This window comes from Tupaia chinensis, unplaced genomic scaffold (genome assembly GCF_000334495.1).
Source record: "Tupaia chinensis unplaced genomic scaffold, TupChi_1.0 Scaffold000609_1, whole genome shotgun sequence".
Classification (NCBI taxonomy): Eukaryota; Metazoa; Chordata; class Mammalia; order Scandentia; family Tupaiidae; genus Tupaia; species Tupaia belangeri.
Window position 1 is genome coordinate 417,498 of NW_006160128.1, and position 19,121 is coordinate 436,618.

The window sequence follows — 19,121 nt, forward strand, 5'->3', positions numbered from 1 at the left end:
TCTTCCATGAAAGTGCATAAATGCTCCACAAATCACAGCTGTCTGGCACTGTTCCAGTGGTAGTAAGTGGGGATAAAAAGAGTTGGAGAGATTATCTTTAGTTTCATATGGCTTGGTAAACTAGATCCTACGTATGCTAATTTTGTACTTTTTTTAATAGATGGAACTGATTAAAAATATAAGTACTGCTGAACAGCCCTATTTATTCACTCGACATGTTCATTTCCTCAACTTCTCAAGGTAAGACGTTTTCCAGTTTAATGGTTCTCTCCATTCTTTTTAGTCCTTAGTCTCCTAATGAACAGTTACCTTAGGAATCTACCTTTATTTGCAAAGTACGCCAACTGCCCTTGAAAAGACATTTTTAACCCATTTATGTTTATTACAGAAGGATCAACATTTAAATATTTGGACAGAAACTTCATTTCTTCCTAGAACATCATCTTAAAGCTTACGAAAATTTGGAATTGTTTTTAATGAGAAATCATTTGACTTGATTGTTTTTTTCTTAAATCAAATTCTGTATGGAAACATAAGGCAAGAGATGGGTATTTTATCATGCTTATTTAATTGCACATTTTCAAATAATTTGATCCTGTTCAGGACCCTGGAAATAAGTTAGTGATGGAGTAATTCAATGATGTGGGATACTGGGGTGTGTGGACTCAATATCCAGCACAGGTATAGCAGCGAACCTGATTCTCTTCTTTTCTTTCTTTTTTTTAAATCATTTTGCCATAGGACACATGTACTTGTGGGAGGGACAGGAAGAAACAGTGAGAGGAAAAGTGAGAAATCACGCCCCAGGCCAGGCTTCAATCCCTTCTGCTCCATCCTCCTCCTGGGATTTTGGGCATGCATGCACAAATGCCTGGCATGACTTTCAAGCTGCTAGTTTCAGGACTCTTAACTATGGTTGGCCATGTGGGAGTCCAGCACCTTAACCACCATACTACCTCCTGGCCCCAAGTAAACCTAACCAATTCTTTGTCTCGTGCTCACTGTAGACGAACAAGAGGGATAGCAAAGCAGTTTATTGAAGAAGCGAACAGCTCCCAAGCATGGAAAGATCCAGAAAGTGGGGTTGCCAACTTGGGGCTCTTACCAAGGTTTTTTATCCTAGGGTTTTTATCCTAGCCAGGAGGGGCCTGTTCACATATTGGTATTATCCCCGTGGGGTCATCTGCTGTGCATGTCATGATGTCCATTTAGGGAGCTTGTACGCTTAGAGAACTTCTGGTAAGTGATGGCCAAGTCTTTGTCCGAGAGCTTCAGTCCAGAAACCACTATCTAGTGGTCAGCGATTGCTTGAGTTTTATTTCAGAGCTTTGGGCCCTAAAACCCATTCCCAGAATGTAGTGGAAACATGAAAAAAAGGTATCCTAGGTTAATCACAGAGTTATTGCTATGAGCTGGTTTTTTGTGGGCAGTTTCTAATGCACACTTGACTATGGTGCCTCCATCTTTGGGCCTTACGTTCTGACTGTCATTTCTTAACGTTCTGTCTCCTATCTCACATGTTTTCTAGAACCTACAGAGCTAGTACCAGCCTCTTGATCTACCTTTATAATACTCCATTTGATTATTCTAAGGCCATGTGTTTGACGTTGGAATCCTGCTTTCTTTAAGCAGGTATAGTCTTCTGATAGTAATGCAAATCTTTAAATTCAGGCCTTCCGGCTTTCTACTTATTAAGTTGCTAGCTCTCAGTTCTGTGCAGTCTCCTCTACAGTGGTCTATTAAAATACACTATCACTCTGCCTCCCTAAATTCCCCTGAGCTTCCTTCCCTCCCTTGCTGGCCCATGTCTGTGCTCACAGTTGGTGTCTATGACCTGATAGGTCACAGGTTCCAGGGACAGATCTGCTGACTATTCGTGGTCCTTGGGCCTCCCTTGTCAGCCATCTGATGGACAAATCCCTTGTTTTAAGATAGGATTAACAGCATCTCCCAGTCCACCCAAGACCACCAGAGCACCCAGTCCTGAGTGAGCAGACAACACCTGCTAGTTGGTGTTGCCCTAATAGCCCCAGAGGGCCAGGCACCAGGGAGGCTGGCTCTACCCTGAGCACTGGCTGCTGCTTCCCTGCCCTGGGACAGGTGACAGCCAGCCCAACTGAAAGCAGGTTTTAGCCATCAAAGGATTTCTCTCCTGTGCAGGTGGTCCTATGCAAAGTAAGTGTAAAAATGAGATTCAGCAAAGCAAATTATTAAGCAGAGAAGAGGCGTTGCTACCTTATCTTTAAAAGCAAGTTTCCCTGAAGTTCTCATGGCCTGCCTGATAGCCAGAGTTCCCATGCCCAGTGAATAGGACCCCTGCAGACTCTGCAGTGACCCAGGCCCAGGAGCAGAATCGAGGGTGTTTCCAAACATTGTTATAAGGTGGCACATCACTGAATCGCCCACAGGAAGTAGCCTGTGCCCTTTCTCTTACTTTCAGAAAACCAAGACCATATTGTTAGATGTGAGTCGATAATGAGAACGTGTTAGCTATTTTTGGAATTGCGCTTTACGACTTCTAAAGAGAAGAGTGTCGCTTTTCTGATCCTCACTGTTCCAGTGACTTCCTTCTGCATCACCCCCCACCCCATGTCCTCTAACCTCATTTATTAACTCTTTGCTTCTGAGGTCAAATCTGTACATCCAAACAAATTGCAATGCAACACATTTGAATCGTTATCTCAGAACAGTGTAAAACTCTAATGAGAAACCAAAGCTGTATCTTAATTGGATCAGCAGAACACACTGTGGTGTTTAGATTCTATCCTGGCCTCTACCCCCAAGCACACATGCAAGAGTTTAGTCTTGATGGCTTTAATTCTGTGAGAAAAAAAAAAACAATTGATAAATGCCTTTTAGAAGACACCGCATTTGCAGGAAACAGAATCGGGCTGGCTGTCAGGACCCCTGGTTGTTGGAGTAGGCCTTCTCTCTGCCCACCAGTGTGGGCAAGTCAGTCAACCCGTGGGGGTCTCCAATTTTCCATGTGCAAAACAGAGACAATTCTTGCTCACTACTACCTGGTGGGGTTGCTGTGAACATGTCAGGGATGAACCTGTGACCTGTCAGCCCATAGACACAACTGCACACGCAGACCTGGGCCAGTCAGAAGGGCAGGAAGCCCAGGGCTATCAGCTTAGGAGGGAGGCATATGGTGACAGGCCCAAAGAGGAGGCAGTATAAATTGGGAGTGGCATCTGAAAGGCATTTCTGTAGAAGTCTGTCTGAACACCTAGTTCAGCTCAGGGCTATGGCTAGCCTCCAGTGTTTCTCTGGTAACCCCTAAGGAGCAGCAGGGCTGTCTGCCCTCCCTGCTTTCCACTCCTAAACCCGAGCTGCTGGAGCACCCCTCTCCCATACAGTGCACCAGAACTGAGGCTTCCACAGCCGGCGCTCAGTGTGTGCCTCGCCTTCAAGAAACTGTTTTTCTCTCAGTCAGGGAGACACGCAGGGCCGGCTCTGTGACCTAGTGATTAAGGGAGCCAGAGCCCACATGGCTAAGTGCTCGGCTGGAGTTCCCACACAGCAGCTTGAAAAAACACACCAGGGCATGTGTGCCCCAAATCCCGGCGAGATGGAGAAATGGAGGAGAAGGGATTGCAGCAGGACCACAGCCCATGGAGGGGTGCTTTTTCCCTCTCCTGTTCCCTCTCTCTTTCTCTCTACACATGTCCCCTGGCAAATTTAAAAAGTGCAGTGAAGAGTGATGAACTAAGGAGGGTCACAAGGCTTCCCCTCAGGGAGGCGAGGGCAGAGGGCCTTTCCGCTGGGATGGGAAGGATGAAGGATGAAGGGGGAGGGCCTCCCCAGTACAGGGACCAGTATGAGCAGAAGCCTTTCCAGGAGAGGAACAGAAAGGAATGTAGACATGCAGCCCAGAGGCAGGGCCCATCTGCGGCAGGAAGGGCGTCAGCAGGGACATGATTGAGACTGACCTGCACAGCCACTGCCTACCCACAGGAACTACCACCTCTCCCACCTCACCCTTACCTGGGCCTGCTTCCTGCTGCAAGACTTTCACAAACTTAAATGGAAGGATAAGTGAAACGTTAATACCTTCCCAGAGGGACCGGCAGGTGGTGAAGTGGTTAAGGGCACTGGACTTCCACATGGCTAACCGTAGTTTGAGTCCCAGACTTGTCAGATTGCTTTCTCACTCTCTCTCTCTCTCTCTCTCTCTCTCTCTCTCTCTTTCTCTCTTTCTCCCTCTCTGGTCAAGTGAAAATAAATAAATAAAGTTAAATAAAATAATTCTTTAAAAAAAAAATACCTTACAGGATATTTTCACACTCACATCACATGGGAAGTTAAAAATCAGGATTTTTTTTCTTTTTTAAGGAAATAGCATTATTTAAGGACAATTTCCAAGATATTAAAGGCAAACTGTGGACGTATAAAGAAAGCTTCAAAATATATAATAACAGAGAAAAAGAACCACATCAAAAGTTGTTATGAGGGCTTTAACATGCTGTAGAAAATGAGTTCCGTATTTGAATTGTGAGGTACAGAGAAAATTAAGCTGCTCTGACGGAACTTCCCCACATCCCTGCTGGCAGGTATAGGGCCTGTGTGAGGACAATTGGGTTACTGTGACAAGAATTAGTACTGCCACCTCGTATCCTTTGCTGGTGTTTCTGATCTTCAGCACGTCATTAACATGCAGCAAGATACTTGGGGGTGAGCAGACTAAAAATCAAAGTCCACCTTTTTCTGCACAGAAGTGTTTTGGACTTTTGTGGGGTATAACATTGTACCCAAACTAACTGCCCCTTAGGCCCTTTTTTGGCATTTTACCATTAAATGTAGATACTCTGAGCGATGTAAAATGGGAGTCTTGGGAGATTCAATAGCTGACTGATGAGGAGACTTCAAAAAGTTTGTGGAAGGCTGGCCTGGTCACTAGTGGTTAAGAGAGTTGGATTCCATGTGGCCAACCATGGTTCACACCCCAGCCCCAACAGCTTGAAAAATATGACAGGGACATGTGCATGTGTGCCCCAAATCCCAGTAGGATGGAGAAGGAATTGCTGTGTGACCATGCCCAGCTGGGGATGCTTTCTCCCTCTCTGACTCTCTTTAGTGAGTACACATGCCCTCTGACAATGAAAAAAAAAAAAAAAAAGAAAGTTTGTGGAAAAACAGAATTAAAGTATGAGTTTATTTTGGTGGAAAATTCATCTTAAAATGCGTGTATAGTTTTTTCACACTTATTTCAATTATTTATTGTCTAGGCTTCTTGCTTGGTTTCTTCTTCTTTTTTTTCTTTTCCCTTCTAATTAGAAGGAGCCATTTGGCCATCTCCAGTTTAATCCAACCATGGGAAGTAACGGGATCAGACCAGTCAGATGTGTTTGTAGTTGCCTGGGGGAGGTTTCCTGCCAGAGGTTATAAGCACCACTTGCTCAGCAGAGATTTCACGCTTCAATTTGGATTCCTGGAGTTTTCCACTAGGCTGAATTTTCACATAGTTTTTGAACTCCCTGGAAATTTAGCCCAGACACATGTTTTTCCCTGGACTACCTGGAGAACTGAGTCAACTTTCCCTTGGCCTAAAAGATGCTGCTCTTCATAGTGATGGTTAGGGTTTTAACCCAGGGGGACTTCAAAAAGTTTATGGACAGATGAAACTAAAGTATATTTTGATGCAGAAAAATACTTTCAATCCATGCCTAGTTCTTTCCACAGTCTGTATTTTCTGTGAAGTTATGGAAGACCCCTCATATCTGTGTACTGTGGCTTCATGTGTCTTCCAAGTTGTTGAGGTAACATTACGATACAACATTTGAGAAAGTTCAGCTTTCCAACATTAGCAGTAGCCCCTCAAGTATGTCTTAGATGGACACAATGAAGAGACACTGGAAAGATTACAATTTAATTTGTCTCCCTTTTCTCTACTTTTTGTTTTCTAAGCATTTTGAAGGATGAGAGAGTAATTATTTTTCCAACTTAACTTACAATTCACACCAACCCCCAACTAGGCTCTTACAAGGAAGACCTTATGCAGTTTTACTTCAGAGCCCACGTTTTCAGAATAGACTGTGTACCTGATAAGAGATGTCAGTGTGCTCAACAATATGAAACCACCCTCTTCTCTTAGTGTTTTCTCATATCTTTCCTTTTCTTTTTTCCTGCCATGACCTCCTTGCCTTCTTTTGAAGTTTATTTATCTATTTTTTCCATGAGAGAAAGTCACCCCAACAAGGTCTTCATGCCACGATTCGCCTCCAGTCTCAGCCAACCCAGATCATGGGCACATGTGTTCAGGAAGGTCCCAGTACACAAAACTTGGACCCCTCCCATGTGGGTCCTGTTGCATTACTGCTGTGTCACCACCTGCTCCCTTTGCTTCCATTTCTATTTCCTCATGTACCTTAGATGATGGCTCCAACGCCAATGCTGACTTGCCAAAACAAAAAAAAAATCTAAAAATCAGCCAATCTCCATAGAAGCAGGTGGTGTGTGATGTGCACACGGAGGCATGTTGGACACTCTCTGTACCCTGTAGTGGAGTGTTAATTACTGATGGAAATGATGTTTTCACATTGGTTTTATGAATAAAATCTGACCCTGATGGCATTATTTAACAAAACAAATTGTATTTCACCATTCCCATGATTTTATTTGGTTTTCTTAATGTATTTCACATGTTGACTTTGTTTTCATTCTTATTAGCAAAGTGACCCATCTTAATTCTGTGCCCTTCATATTTTTTATAATGCGATAGAAGCCTCTACTTTGAAGAGAACACCAAAATAAAAACTGTTATTAGCAGTTAATGCTGTCTCTTAAACATAGCACGGAAGTTCAAGTTTAAAAAAATTAAAAGAAGAAGAAAGAGTTTTCTTGGTTTATCCTGTGTATGCGCTGCTAGCTAATCTCCCTGAAGTGTCACTTTCTTCCTCATGTTTCTGCTTGTGAGTGTATTCCTCATGAGCTCAGTGCTGTCAGCCCATCAAGAACAAGTATGCTGTTTATCGTCAGCTGTCTATTTCTTGCCTTGTCAATTATCCCTTCTCTCAGTAACCCTAACTCCAGTGGTTCAACCAACCCTCACCATTCATCCCATTAGTCTCAGCTTCCCACAGCATGTTCTGTCCCTTCTCCTCTCTAGGACATGCCAGAGAGCAGAACAGTGTTGTCTTTCCTGCTGTATATTGTGATGGGAGGTTTCTCTCCTGGGCAGAGAAGACTGATGTGCCCACTACATAGAGTCATGAGGATGGGGCAGACCTCACACTCCCTGCAATAAATGCCAAGGGTTCACACGTTATTGTTATTGGCTTCCAAAGGACCATTAAATGTCATCTGTACCCTTCTTAGCAGCCTCTATCCATGCTCCCTGCCGTCTCTGTTCCCATGATGAAAACTCTCACATCAAAATGTCTCCTCTCATTGACAAGGATCCAAGACAAGGGCCTCAGGCCCGTGGTACTTTTCATCCTTTAATGTAGGGAGCAGCACAGAGACAACCTCTACTTCCAGGCCATAGGTGGAAACCAGATCTATTCCCAATAGGATGGTGGTTGTCAGGGGCTCAGAGGGGAGGAGAAAGGAATAGGTACATTGTTTTGTGGGTACAGAAAATCAGCTTGGGTTGATGAGAAAGTTCTGGGGAGATAGATAGTGCAGTGTGACTGCGTTCAATACCACTTTACAGTATACTGAAAAATGCTGGAAAGAGGGACCAGCAGATTCGTTTCTGGACTCCCACGTAGTCGACTACAGTTTGAGTCTCGGATCCAGTGGCTTAAAACTCATGCCAGACATGTGTGCATGCATGCCCAAAGTCTTGAGAGGAGAATGGAAGAGAAGGGATTGCAGCATGGCCATCCCCTCTGGGGGGTGATTTCTTGCTTTCTGTCTCTCCAGCGAGCACACATGCCCTATAGCAAAAATCTCTCTCTAAAAAAAAGAAAAGAATAGAAAAGAAAAATGGTGGAAAGAGTAAAATTTGTGTTGTGCATATTTTAACACAGTTTTTAAAAAGAAGACGGTATATTTTCAAAAGCTTTTTCCAGTCATAAGAAATTATGTATTAGGAGGACAAAAGAATCTTTCTCCTCCAGAATAATTCTGATCTTAAGCCTTATTATTTAATGCATACAATAATATTTTAGGATAAACATCTTTAGCATTTTGATGAAAGTATACCTAAAATTATTTTGATGAAAGTGTGTACCTGCATAAATGCTTTGTGAAGTTACTGTGGAGGTAACTGAGAAATCTTCCCAAAGGCCATGAAAAATTCTTATTATGAAAAAAAAGGCATGGATTTCAAAGTTTTGTGCCAAAATAAACTTGTACTTTAATTCCCTTTTCCACAAACTTTTGAAGTCCCCTCATATTGTTGAAAGGTTGATTAGTTGATTGAGGTAGCAGGGTAGAGCAGATAGTGAAGAAAATATCTCATTCTGAGTGAGATATATAGAAATATTTCTGAAAGTGGAACACCATGAAGATATCATTCCTAGAGAATTATATCCTGCTTTGGATTTTTATCTTCTCATCAAAAAAGATAAATAAAAATAAAAATGATATTGGGTTGTTAGAAAAGTCATGACGTATTTTCATATGTTTTCTACGCAATAATGTGTCATGACTTTTCCTAATACCCAATGGATAAGCAGAGGGTCAGAAGGGGTGATTATAGACTTGGTAAATATAATCTGTGAACAAATGCTTACGAAACTGGTAATAGCTGCTATTTTAGGATGACTTAAAGGGAAAGGAACCTCAAATATGTAGAAAAATGAAGAAACTTCAAAAAGTTCATGGGAAAGTAGGATTAAAAGATAAAAATATAAATATAAATTTTATTTCTCAATGTAAGCTCCATCAAGTTCTAGACACTTTCCTTAGTGATAATACGAAGTGCATCTCTAAATAATAACAATAGTGCATCTCTAAATAACTGAGGGTCCTAGGAACTTAACCATGTCAATGTTGCTTTTTTCATATTACTAACTGAAGGAAAATGGGTACACTTTAAAGTTTTGTAAGATTAGGAAACGAAAAGAATCCCAAAGGAGTCAAATCAGGACTATAAGGTGGATGACTAATAATTTCCAGTCAAAACTCTCACAAAAATTGCCTTGGTTTGATGAAGAGGGTAATCAGGTGCATTGTCCTGGTGGAGGACTCTTGTGAAGCTTTCCCAATATTTTCCTGTGAAAGTTTCAGATTCCTTTCTCAAAACACTTATAATAGGCAGATCTTATCTTTCTTTGGCTCTCCAAAAAGCCAACAAGCAAAATGCTTGGAGCATCCCCAAAACCTGCTGCCATGACCTTTGCTCTTGACTGGTTCACTTTTGCTTTGATTGGATCACTTGTTTCTTGGTCTCCATTGCTTTGATTGTGCTTTGTTCTTCGGGATCTTACTGGTAAAGCCGTGTGTCATCTCTTATTACAATTCTTTGAAGAAAGGCTTCAGGATCTCCATCCCACATGTTTAAAATTTCCTTTGAAAACTCTGCAGCTGATCTGGGTGCAACAGTTTTGGCAGCCATCAAGCAGAAAGTTTGCTCAAGTTTTTACTCAACTCTAAATGATGTTAAGCTGAACTAATTGAGGTGTCCATGGTGTAGGCTATTTTTTCTACTGTCAATTATCAATCTTCTTCAGTTAGTGCACAAACAAGATTAATTTTTTTCCTCACAAATTAATGGTAAATAGTCTGTCACTGTCAGCATCATCTTTAATATTATCTTGTTCCTTCTTAAGATGAGTTAAACATTTATGAACTATTGATTTCTTTGGGGCATTGTACCTGTAACTTTTTGTTATGCAGCATGTTTCGCCATTTTTCTCCTAAAACTTCACCATAAATTTGATGTTTGTTCTTGTAGTCACTTCAGTAGAATTTATGTTGCTCTAATAGGGGCTGTTTTCAAACTGATATCTTGCATAGTGCCTCAGACTCCATCCCATTCGGTGATATAACAAGTTCATCAGAGTTTATTCTGATAAAAAAAAATGTGAAATCCGTACATAGTTTTTCATAATATGCCTTTCCCATGAACTTCTAGAAGACTCCTCATAATTTTGGTGACCAAAGGGCAAAAGGGTGTGCTAAGTCAAAAAAAAGGTAGCCTATCTCTTCTGCTGTCTAGTGTATGCACAGCTTTGAACCTATGATCAGCAATAGGTCCAGAGATCTTATAATGGTAACCAGAAATTTTCACCGGAATTAAAAAATATATGAGAGAAGAAACTGACCTTTAAAGAGGATGGAATGAGAGGGTAAATTTGCTTCCTTCCTCAGGCACTAGGATGCATAGTATGTTCTGATGGTATTGACAAAGAGACATGGTGGTGCAGGGGTGGTCAAGCCCAGCACCCACAGTGAGACACGGGTTCAAAGAATTGGAGACATGGACACAGAGAGAGGATAGTAAAGTGGAGAGTTTATTCAAGTAGAGGGAAGGAAGAACGGAGTTCCTGAGAAGAAGGGAAGGGTCCAGAAATGCATTGCTGAAGAGGAGCTGAGGCAGGATTTTTTTAAAATCTGGATCAGAGGGACTTTGTCCATCTTGTATTCAGGTGTGACTTGTGCATGAGTTTCCCTCATGGTGGGGATGCACATGCTGGATTGGTTCTCCTAATTTTGGAATGGGTACAAAGGTCAGGAGATTCTTTGTCTAAAAAGCTTTGGGCCGTAACAACCAATATCTTTTGTTTTAAATTGTATTTTATGATTTCTAATTTACATTTAATAGCGATACATCTTTACAGCATACACTAATAAAAACCATTATCTTCTTTCTAGAATGTGTTGGAGCCTGAAAAAAAAAAGCCTTTGTTTTCAGTTGTCTCCATCTTAAAACTTATTCCAGTTTGGGCTTATACCTAACTATATTTTTAAGGTTCCTGTCTCTTACTTCAGTAACATGATGCTATTTGGCCTTTTTTGTATAACTGACAGACCCCCCCCCCTGGATTGTGACAGTCCTGGAGGGAGCCAAGTGTGCAAAAGGATGGGGCTTGGCAGCCTGGACCCAATATTACTGCTGCTTTCTAGAAAGGGGGGAGATACACTTGTCTATCAAATACCACTCACACTTAGAAATACTAGATAGAGGCTGAAATACTTTCTGATACTTGACAGTATGTTCTTAAGCCATCTAAAACTTCTGTTCTGGAAAACTATCCTGGAAATCTTACTTGGGGTCAAAATGTACAAACAGGGGCAAGTCATCCATGCCCAGTAGGCCTTGTCACCCTCATGTCCATGGACACTGATGAAAGATGGCAGTGGCCAGGCTGAGAGCCATCCCCTAATGGGAAGTTATGCATTGATTCACATGATTGGGCAATTCTGCTAATTAGCATTAATGGTCACGTGAAGATAGAAGTACAGTTGAGGTTTTTATTTATTTATTTATTTTAAGATTTTTGCCATAGGCCACATGCACTCACCAGAGAGAGACAATGAGATGGAAAGTGAGAAGTCACCCCCCTGTGGGGATGGCCATACCACAGTCTCTTCATCTCCATTCCCCTGGGATTTGGGGCATGCACACACATGTGCCCAGTGTGATTTTCAAGTGATTAGGTCTGGAACTTGAACCATGGTCAGTCATGTAGGAGTCCATTGCTCCAACCACCATGCCACCTGCTGGCCCCAGTTGAGGTTTTTAAAAGCATGATGTATGTGGTATGGAGGTTAAAGGCACTGGACTCCCACATGGTCAACCACAGTTTGAATCCTGGACCTGGTGGCTTACTTTCACTTTACCTCTCTCTCTGGCGAGTGCATGTGCCTTATAAAAAACTGAAAGAAATAATAATAATAATAATAATAATAATAATAATAATAACAATGAATAAAATTAACAAATAATTCTAATAAAAGGAAAAATGTTTATTTTAAAACAAAACAAAACAAAAAGCATGATGCAATTTTTAAAAACATTTGCCATGAGTTGTGGCACATACACTTGCCATAGAGAAACAGAGAGAAAGAGGGAAAATAAGAAAGCACACCCTGTGGGGAATGGCCACACCATAATCCCTTCTCCATTTCTCCCTCCTTTTGAAATTTTAGGCGCACATGCATGCATGCATGCGTGACATTTTTCTCAAGCTGCCAGATCCAGGTCTCAAGCTGCCAGGTTCTCAAACCACATAATCGGTTATGTGGGATCCAACACCTTAACCACCACCCCCCAGGCCAGCCTGCATGATGCAGTTTTTGAGTATCACATTGGACTCATATTTTGTCTGATGGGATTCCCATTTGGTCTGTATGTTTAGTCTTCCTAGTCCCTAGCATTATTGCTGCAGTTGCTCCTCATCTTAGATAGGAAACCCAATTTAATTAAAAGAGGATGACAAGTCCAGGATGTGCATGCATGGTGGTTAGCCAGTGGGACTCCGGTAGTTGTTCATCCAAATGCATGACTGTCACCCCGTGACATTTGAGAACTGACGAGATTCACATAGGCAAAGTTGATCTTCCTCTTGAGTGATGCGATTTTCAATGTGACAGTATTGGCGAAATCCAGGATGTCATTCACACGTCCTGGTAACTAAAGTTCCACCATTGGAAAATCACTTCTTTCCATTCCTTTCGATTCTTCTCTCTGAAGTTCCTCTTAAAAATACAGCTACAGGATCGACAGGTAGTGTGGAGGTTAAGGCACTGAATCCCACATGGCTGACTCCAGGGTTTGAGTCCCAGACCTGATGACTTGAAAAATCATGCCGGGCATATGTGTGTGCACGTCCCAAATCCTGAGAGGCGACCAGAGGAGCAGGGATTGCAGTGTGGCCATTCCTGTAGTGGGTGATTTCTCATGTTCCTTCTCTGTGTGTGTGTGTCTCTCTCTCACCAGAGAGAGAGACACCTTATAGCCCCCTCCCCTATAAAATGCAGCTACACCGGGGACGATATTATCTCAGTTAATACATGAGAGAGGACTGGTGGCTTGTTATGTTTACTTTCCTCTGACTCTGGAGCCCCATGGCTCGGAAGCATACACTGAGGCATGCATTTCTTCATTCAATCATCACTTTTCAGTTCCAGTGCAGGTGCCTCATCCCTTTGTGAAAGAAATTAAAATGGAACTGGCAAGACTTGTTGTATTTTTATCTGAAACCACCTGCCATCGCTGGAGAATAATTATGTTAATTTTTGTCCTGTGAGGATGTGATTACCTTTCCTTATCCCTGGGATTTTCTTTCCATGATTAGGAGCTATATTATATTCTGGCTCAGCTACAGGTTATCTACTTGCTTCCTGCCTCAGTTTCCCCGAGTGTAAGTTGGGATAACTGAGGTTTTTACTCTGTTGGAAGTGTTGCGGGGCTTCAGTGAGTCAGCTACATTCGGTATTTACAACAGGGTGAACAGCAAGTCTAATAAATGTTGGCTATAATTCACCTATTTCCATCAGGGCACTCACTGGGATTGTTTAAATTACAGTGTAAAATAAGGGCCATTTCCAGCGAGTCTGTCAGAATTTACTAGTCAGCTGAAACATTGCCTGAGGGCCAGCGTCATGCCAGTGGTTTCTGTGTCAGCCTCTGGGAATACAAAGCCCAATACAGTAAGGCTCCCACCCTCAAGCCTAGTGAGCACAGATGGCCTCTCTACCTGAGCGTTAATGACTGGCCTGGTATGTATAGAAGCGCCCCGCAGTGTTTCCAGGTACCTGAAACGGGATCTTCATCCCTGCTTCCTGTGTGGTAATAAAATGCCTATCCATGCGCCGGCCCCATGGCCTAGTGGTTAAGGGAGCCAGATCCCAAGTGACCAACCATGCAGTTGCGGTCCCAACCCCAGGCGCTGGATCACACATGGCTGACTCCAGGGTTTGGGTCCCAGATATGGTAGCTTGAAAATCATGCCAGGGGAACCAGCAGTTAGCATAATGGCTGTCGCTGGACTCCCACATAGTCGACCACGGTTCGCGTCCCGGACCCAGTGGCTTAAAACTCACACTGGGCACGTGTGCGTGTGTGCCCAAGATCCTGAAAGGAGAATGGAGGAGAAGGGATTGCGGCGTGACCATCCCCCCTGGGGGGGTGATTTCTCGTTTTCTGTCTCTGTCTGTCTGGCGAGCCCACGCGCCCTTTAGTGAAAATCTGCCCAAAAAAAAAAAAAAAAAAACGAAAATCATGCTGGGCACATGTGTGTGCATGCCCAAAAGCAGCTTAAAAACTCGTGGGGAAATGAGGAGAAGGGATTTCAGCATGACCATGCCCCATTGGGGAGGGGTTGCGCCTCACCCTGCCCCCTTCTCTTTCTGACAAGCACACAAGCCCTCTAGCAATTGCAGTTTTTAAAATTAATGAATGAATTAAATGCCCATCAGGAAACACTGCCTGCTTATGATGGTGCCCATCAGCACCTCAGCAGACAAGGTCATCTTTGAAAACAACTTAGCCCCGAGGGGAAGCGTCATCTAAGTGGCCTGCCTTTCCTCCAGAGTATGGGTCGTGACGATCTGGTGTCTGTGTGCACGTTTAGGTTCGGAGGAGACCAGCCCGTCTACATTAATATCATCAGAGACCCCGTCAGCCGATTTTTATCCAACTATTTTTTCCGTCGCTTTGGAGACTGGAGAGGGGAACAGAATCACATGATCCGCACCCCCAGCATGCGGCAGGAGGAGCGTTACCTGGTAAGTCCTTGGTATACGGGTGGTTTCTCTGCTGCTCTGCCAGGGCCTCCTGCCCTCTCCCTACCTGGCCTTGCCTGTGGCACTTCCAACAGAAGATTTTGCCAGATAAATCCTAACTTATATTTTCTCCAGTAATCTTCAAATTTTGCAAAGATGAACAGATGTGTTTGGGAATCTCTCTTAGAAGGTGGCGAAGTGCTTTCTTTCCCTCACTCCATTCCATTGCCATGGCAGCCCTATGAGGGAAGAGATGCTTTCAGACGAGGACCTAGAGATTTGAAAAGGAAGTGGGGTTTGCCCCATACCTCGGTTAGGAACACCGCCATGACTAATTGTTTCTGGGAGCCCTGACTCCAAGTCCCTGGTTCTTCGCACCACCGCACAACAGAATCACGTCATCATAGCGGTAATTGTTTGCTTTTTCTAGACCTTGTTTTGAGACCCTCAGCTCCATAAGGGATGTTAGCTTTGACCCCAGTAATTGTCTCCACAGGGTAAAAGTTAACAACAATGGAGGGCAGAGTTACATGTCTGTCTTCCAGCAACAGAATAACAGGCATTTCTGTTCCCTTTGTGATTTGTATTGACAACGCGTACTGAGTGGCTGAGAGCCCCGAGTTGAGGCAGAAATCCTGGTCTCTGTGTCTGAGAGCTCACGGGTTCACTCAGAGCCATCCCGGGCTGTTAGGCACAGGCCGGAGGAGAAAGTGTTGAAGGATCAGTGCAAACATATGCTACTGCTGGAGCATGACCCAGGGCCTGTGCCTACTGCCCAGCGGCTCTCAGCATCGGCCATGTAGCCAGAGAAGGGTGCTGTTAGTCTCACTGCAAGCACAGTGCCTGAACTGCTATTCCCTAGTGTGGTTTTTAAAAAGGTAAAACTGTGGGCCAGCATGTGGCATAGTGATTAAAGGCACTGGACTCCCACATGGCTGACCACGGTTTGAAACCTGGATCTGGTGGATTGCTTTCTCACTTTCTCTCTCTCTCTCTCTCTATCTTTCACTCTGTCCCTCTCTAGTCAAATTAAAATAAATAAAGTTAGATAAAATAATTTTTAAAACAAAATGTAAAAAATGTAATAAAAGTACGTGTAGGGGCCAGCAGGTGATGTGGTGGTCGAGGCACTGGACTCCCACATGGCCAACCACAGGTTGAGTCCTGGACCTTGTGGCTTGCTTTCTCATTTTCCTTCTCTCTCTGGTCAAATTAAATAATAATAATAAATAAAATAAATGAATAATTCTTTAAACAAATTTTCAAAAAAAGTATGTGTTTGACTGCTAGAAGCATTTTTGGATGTTATTCTCCATGACAGTTTCTGTCTTAAAACCTGCGGTTAGAGTTGGAAACAACAGAGATGCAGAGAAGGTGTCTCCTCTGGGGGTGTACAACTAGGTATCGAGTAGTAGATGCATTGTTAAGAATAGACCGAAAGCTTTTCACTCATCATTCAGTGCTTATTCAACTACCTAAGGCCTCAGTGAAACCATTGAATGGCATATTTTTAAAACGGATCTTACCCTTTTTTAAAGTTTTTGTGTGTTTGTTTGTTTTTTTTGTTTTTGCCATACGGCACTATGTGCTTGCTAGAGAGAGACAATGAGAAATCACTGCCCTCATCCCCCCAGGGCAGGGGTGGCCATACCACAATCCCGTCTCCTCCATTCTCCTCCTGGGATTTGGAGCACGCATCACATGCACCAGCATGATTTTCAGCCACCAGGTCTAAGACTCAAACTGCAGTCAGCCATGTAGGAGTCCAGCTCCTTAACCACCATGCCACCTGCTGGCCCCTTTTTAAAGTTTTTAATAGCAAAAATTCCTAATCTTTCTCTTTAAACTACATGCTATGAATATGACTGTGTATTTTTCCTTCAGTAACAAGTATGTATTCAGAGTATATAATCGCTTACCAGAGAAGTAAGTTCTTCTCAAATTATCTTTACTGTTTGTATTGGATTGTGATTACTATTTATATATTCTTTGAAAAACATAGAGTACATTCCATTTCATCAAAATCATATTTCAAATGTCTGACTCGATCCTGATACTCAGAAAGTTAAAACCAAATGAGAGCAGAAAATGCTGAAAAACCAGAGATAAGGAAACAGGCCTTATGAGTACTGTTCATCAAAGCTACATATGAGACTAGAGAATTCTCAAAGCGTTTCTACTCTGTCTAAATTCTTTTGCCATATTGTACTATAGTTTTCACATGTTCATGCAAGTACTAAGATATAATTATTAGAGCCTTTGTAAGTATGAGAAAAACCATTACTTAGATTTTTTCTTGAAAGCTCATAAAATAGTGCAAATTGGTGGTGGGGATGAGTCCTATCGTCTGAGGAGCTGGTAACTCCCTTTATTACGTGACTTGAGAGATTCTAGAAGCATTTCTCTGAGGGGAATTCTACCCTTAGAGATCTGTACGGCCCCCTTTCCAAATGTAAGCATATTCTAGAAGGATCTGTCAGATGAGCTCATCGATTGGTTCTTGGCAAAGCCCCAGGAGGGAAGCACCAGGCTCTCCAGAGCAGCAGAGCAGAAAATCGAGGAGCTGGGATTGCGAAGAGGAGGGCTGGTGGGGGGTAGGTGGGTGTGGCTCCATGGTGAGCTGGCCCCAGCCTGACCCGGCTGTCTTCTTCTTCAAAGGATAGTTTGTTTATTTGGAAGAAGATGGTCTATTGCCTTTTTATTTTTTAATTGCTGAAACTTTTTATCCCATCTCCATGGTCCCATTAGACCCTTGAAATAAAACTACCCCCTTTCAGAGCCTGTCCTCATTTTGGCAAGCCTGGGTGGTCAGTTGTTTGACTCAAAAGAGGGTGTTGTTTGTGTCTCTGTGGGGCGTAGGCAGCTGTGAGAGACACTGTGCCCTCCGTGAGGTCCTGCCTGAAAGGGCCTGAGAGGGGTGCTCACCCAGGCTGCACAGGTCACCCCATCAGGGGACGGTGTGCTGAGGCCCCTCCCTGCGTCTTGCACACACAGAGGGTCGCAGGTCCTGGCTTAGAGTGAGCCTACTCATTCACTGCATCATCTCAGATCGCAGAGCTCCAAAGCCTCTGGCTTTTATCCACTTGCCAAAAAACGGGCAGTTCTGCCCTTGGCCCTGAGCCTTGCAGAGCTGCTTAGCATACAGCTGAGAGGGGGCCGGGTCTGCCTCTGAGCCTGCTCTGGGGAAAATAATACCATCTTGTGATGCTGGGTGGCTTGAAGGAAATGGAAAATGGAAAATGGAAAAGGGATCCTGGGATCTGCAGGATTCGTGGAGGTGCTGAGGGCACTCATAGGTGCAGGATGGGCCTGGGTCTCGAGGCGGGTTGGGACCTGCCATTAGAAGTCAGGCCTCCTGACTCACAGCACTGCTGTTGCCCACTGAGACCTTACGTTTTTACTTCCTGAATGGTGAAGAGCAAAGACTGGGCCAGGTTCCATGCTTTTTGAGCAACATCATTGCATGTAACATCCTCCGTACACCTTCACAAAGATATCACTGTTCAAATCATTTATATTCCAGCATCCTTACAGCTATTCCCTATGTGTTTGGGAAACAACTATTTCTTTTTTAACTTTCTATTTCTTTCCAAATCATTCTTCATTTAGCAGGAAAACAATTTTAATAAATTATTGCTAGAGTAGATACAAATGCGACAGATGGCAGCCAAACTGCAAAAACCAGTCATCTTGGGGTCATTTCTCTGTCCAGAGCCAGAAACTTGGCTGCCTCCCCTTTCGGGGAGAGGGTCTTCCAAAGCCCAGGCACGCCTGGACACGTCCCAGCACATGGGCCTCTTTCCCAGCTGGACTCCAAGCTCCTTTATTTCCAGGGTAGGGAAGTACCTGGCACACAGAAAGTGTTTAATGAAAGAATGAATGACTTTTAATGAAAAGCAACTGTTGTTGTTTCCTAGTGAGGGAGCATGTCCTAGTCCATTTTGTTGCTAATAACAGAAAAATGCCTGAAACAGGGTGATTTATAAAAATAGAGGTTTATTCAGCTCACAGTTCAGAGGCCCAGGGCCCAGGGCCCGTCTGGTGGGCATCTTGCAGAGTGACCGTGTCCATCAATCTCTCTTTTCTGGTTTTATTCCCTCTTTATAATCCCATGAGAACTCAGTCATGGGAGCCCCACCCTAATAGCCTTAATCCTAATCTCTTCCCAAATGCCCTACCTTTTGACACCATAATTGGATCAAGTGTTCACCCTTTTAATCCTGTTACAGGGGCCAGATATAACCAAACTATAGTAGAGGGCATTTTCTCCCTCCTGGTCACTCCCCTTTCCAGGCTCTGAGTCTCCACAAAAACGGATTTCTTATGCTGTTGTTTTCACTCTGCCAGTTACACATGTGTGCCTGTGTTCGCTGTTTGTCTAAACACTGGCCTTAGAAACCTTCTCAGAGAAATATTCTCCATAGATACCAGCTTTCAAACTCAAAAAAAAAAAAAATGCCCAGCTAAATTCCGTCCCCAGCCATGTTTGAAACCCCGCC

General features: G+C 43.3%; 1 protein-coding gene across 1 annotated transcript in view; it reads left to right on the forward strand.

Moving 5' to 3' along the window:
- Positions 1-19,121, forward strand: part of UST (uronyl 2-sulfotransferase) — a 349,777-nt gene that overhangs the window by 215,254 nt on the left and 115,402 nt on the right. The window contains exons 4-5 of the mRNA XM_006158758.3: positions 161-240; positions 14,472-14,625. Coding sequence (XP_006158820.1) covers positions 161-240; positions 14,472-14,625 — 234 coding nt within the window. The remainder of the gene's footprint in view (positions 1-160; positions 241-14,471; positions 14,626-19,121) is intronic.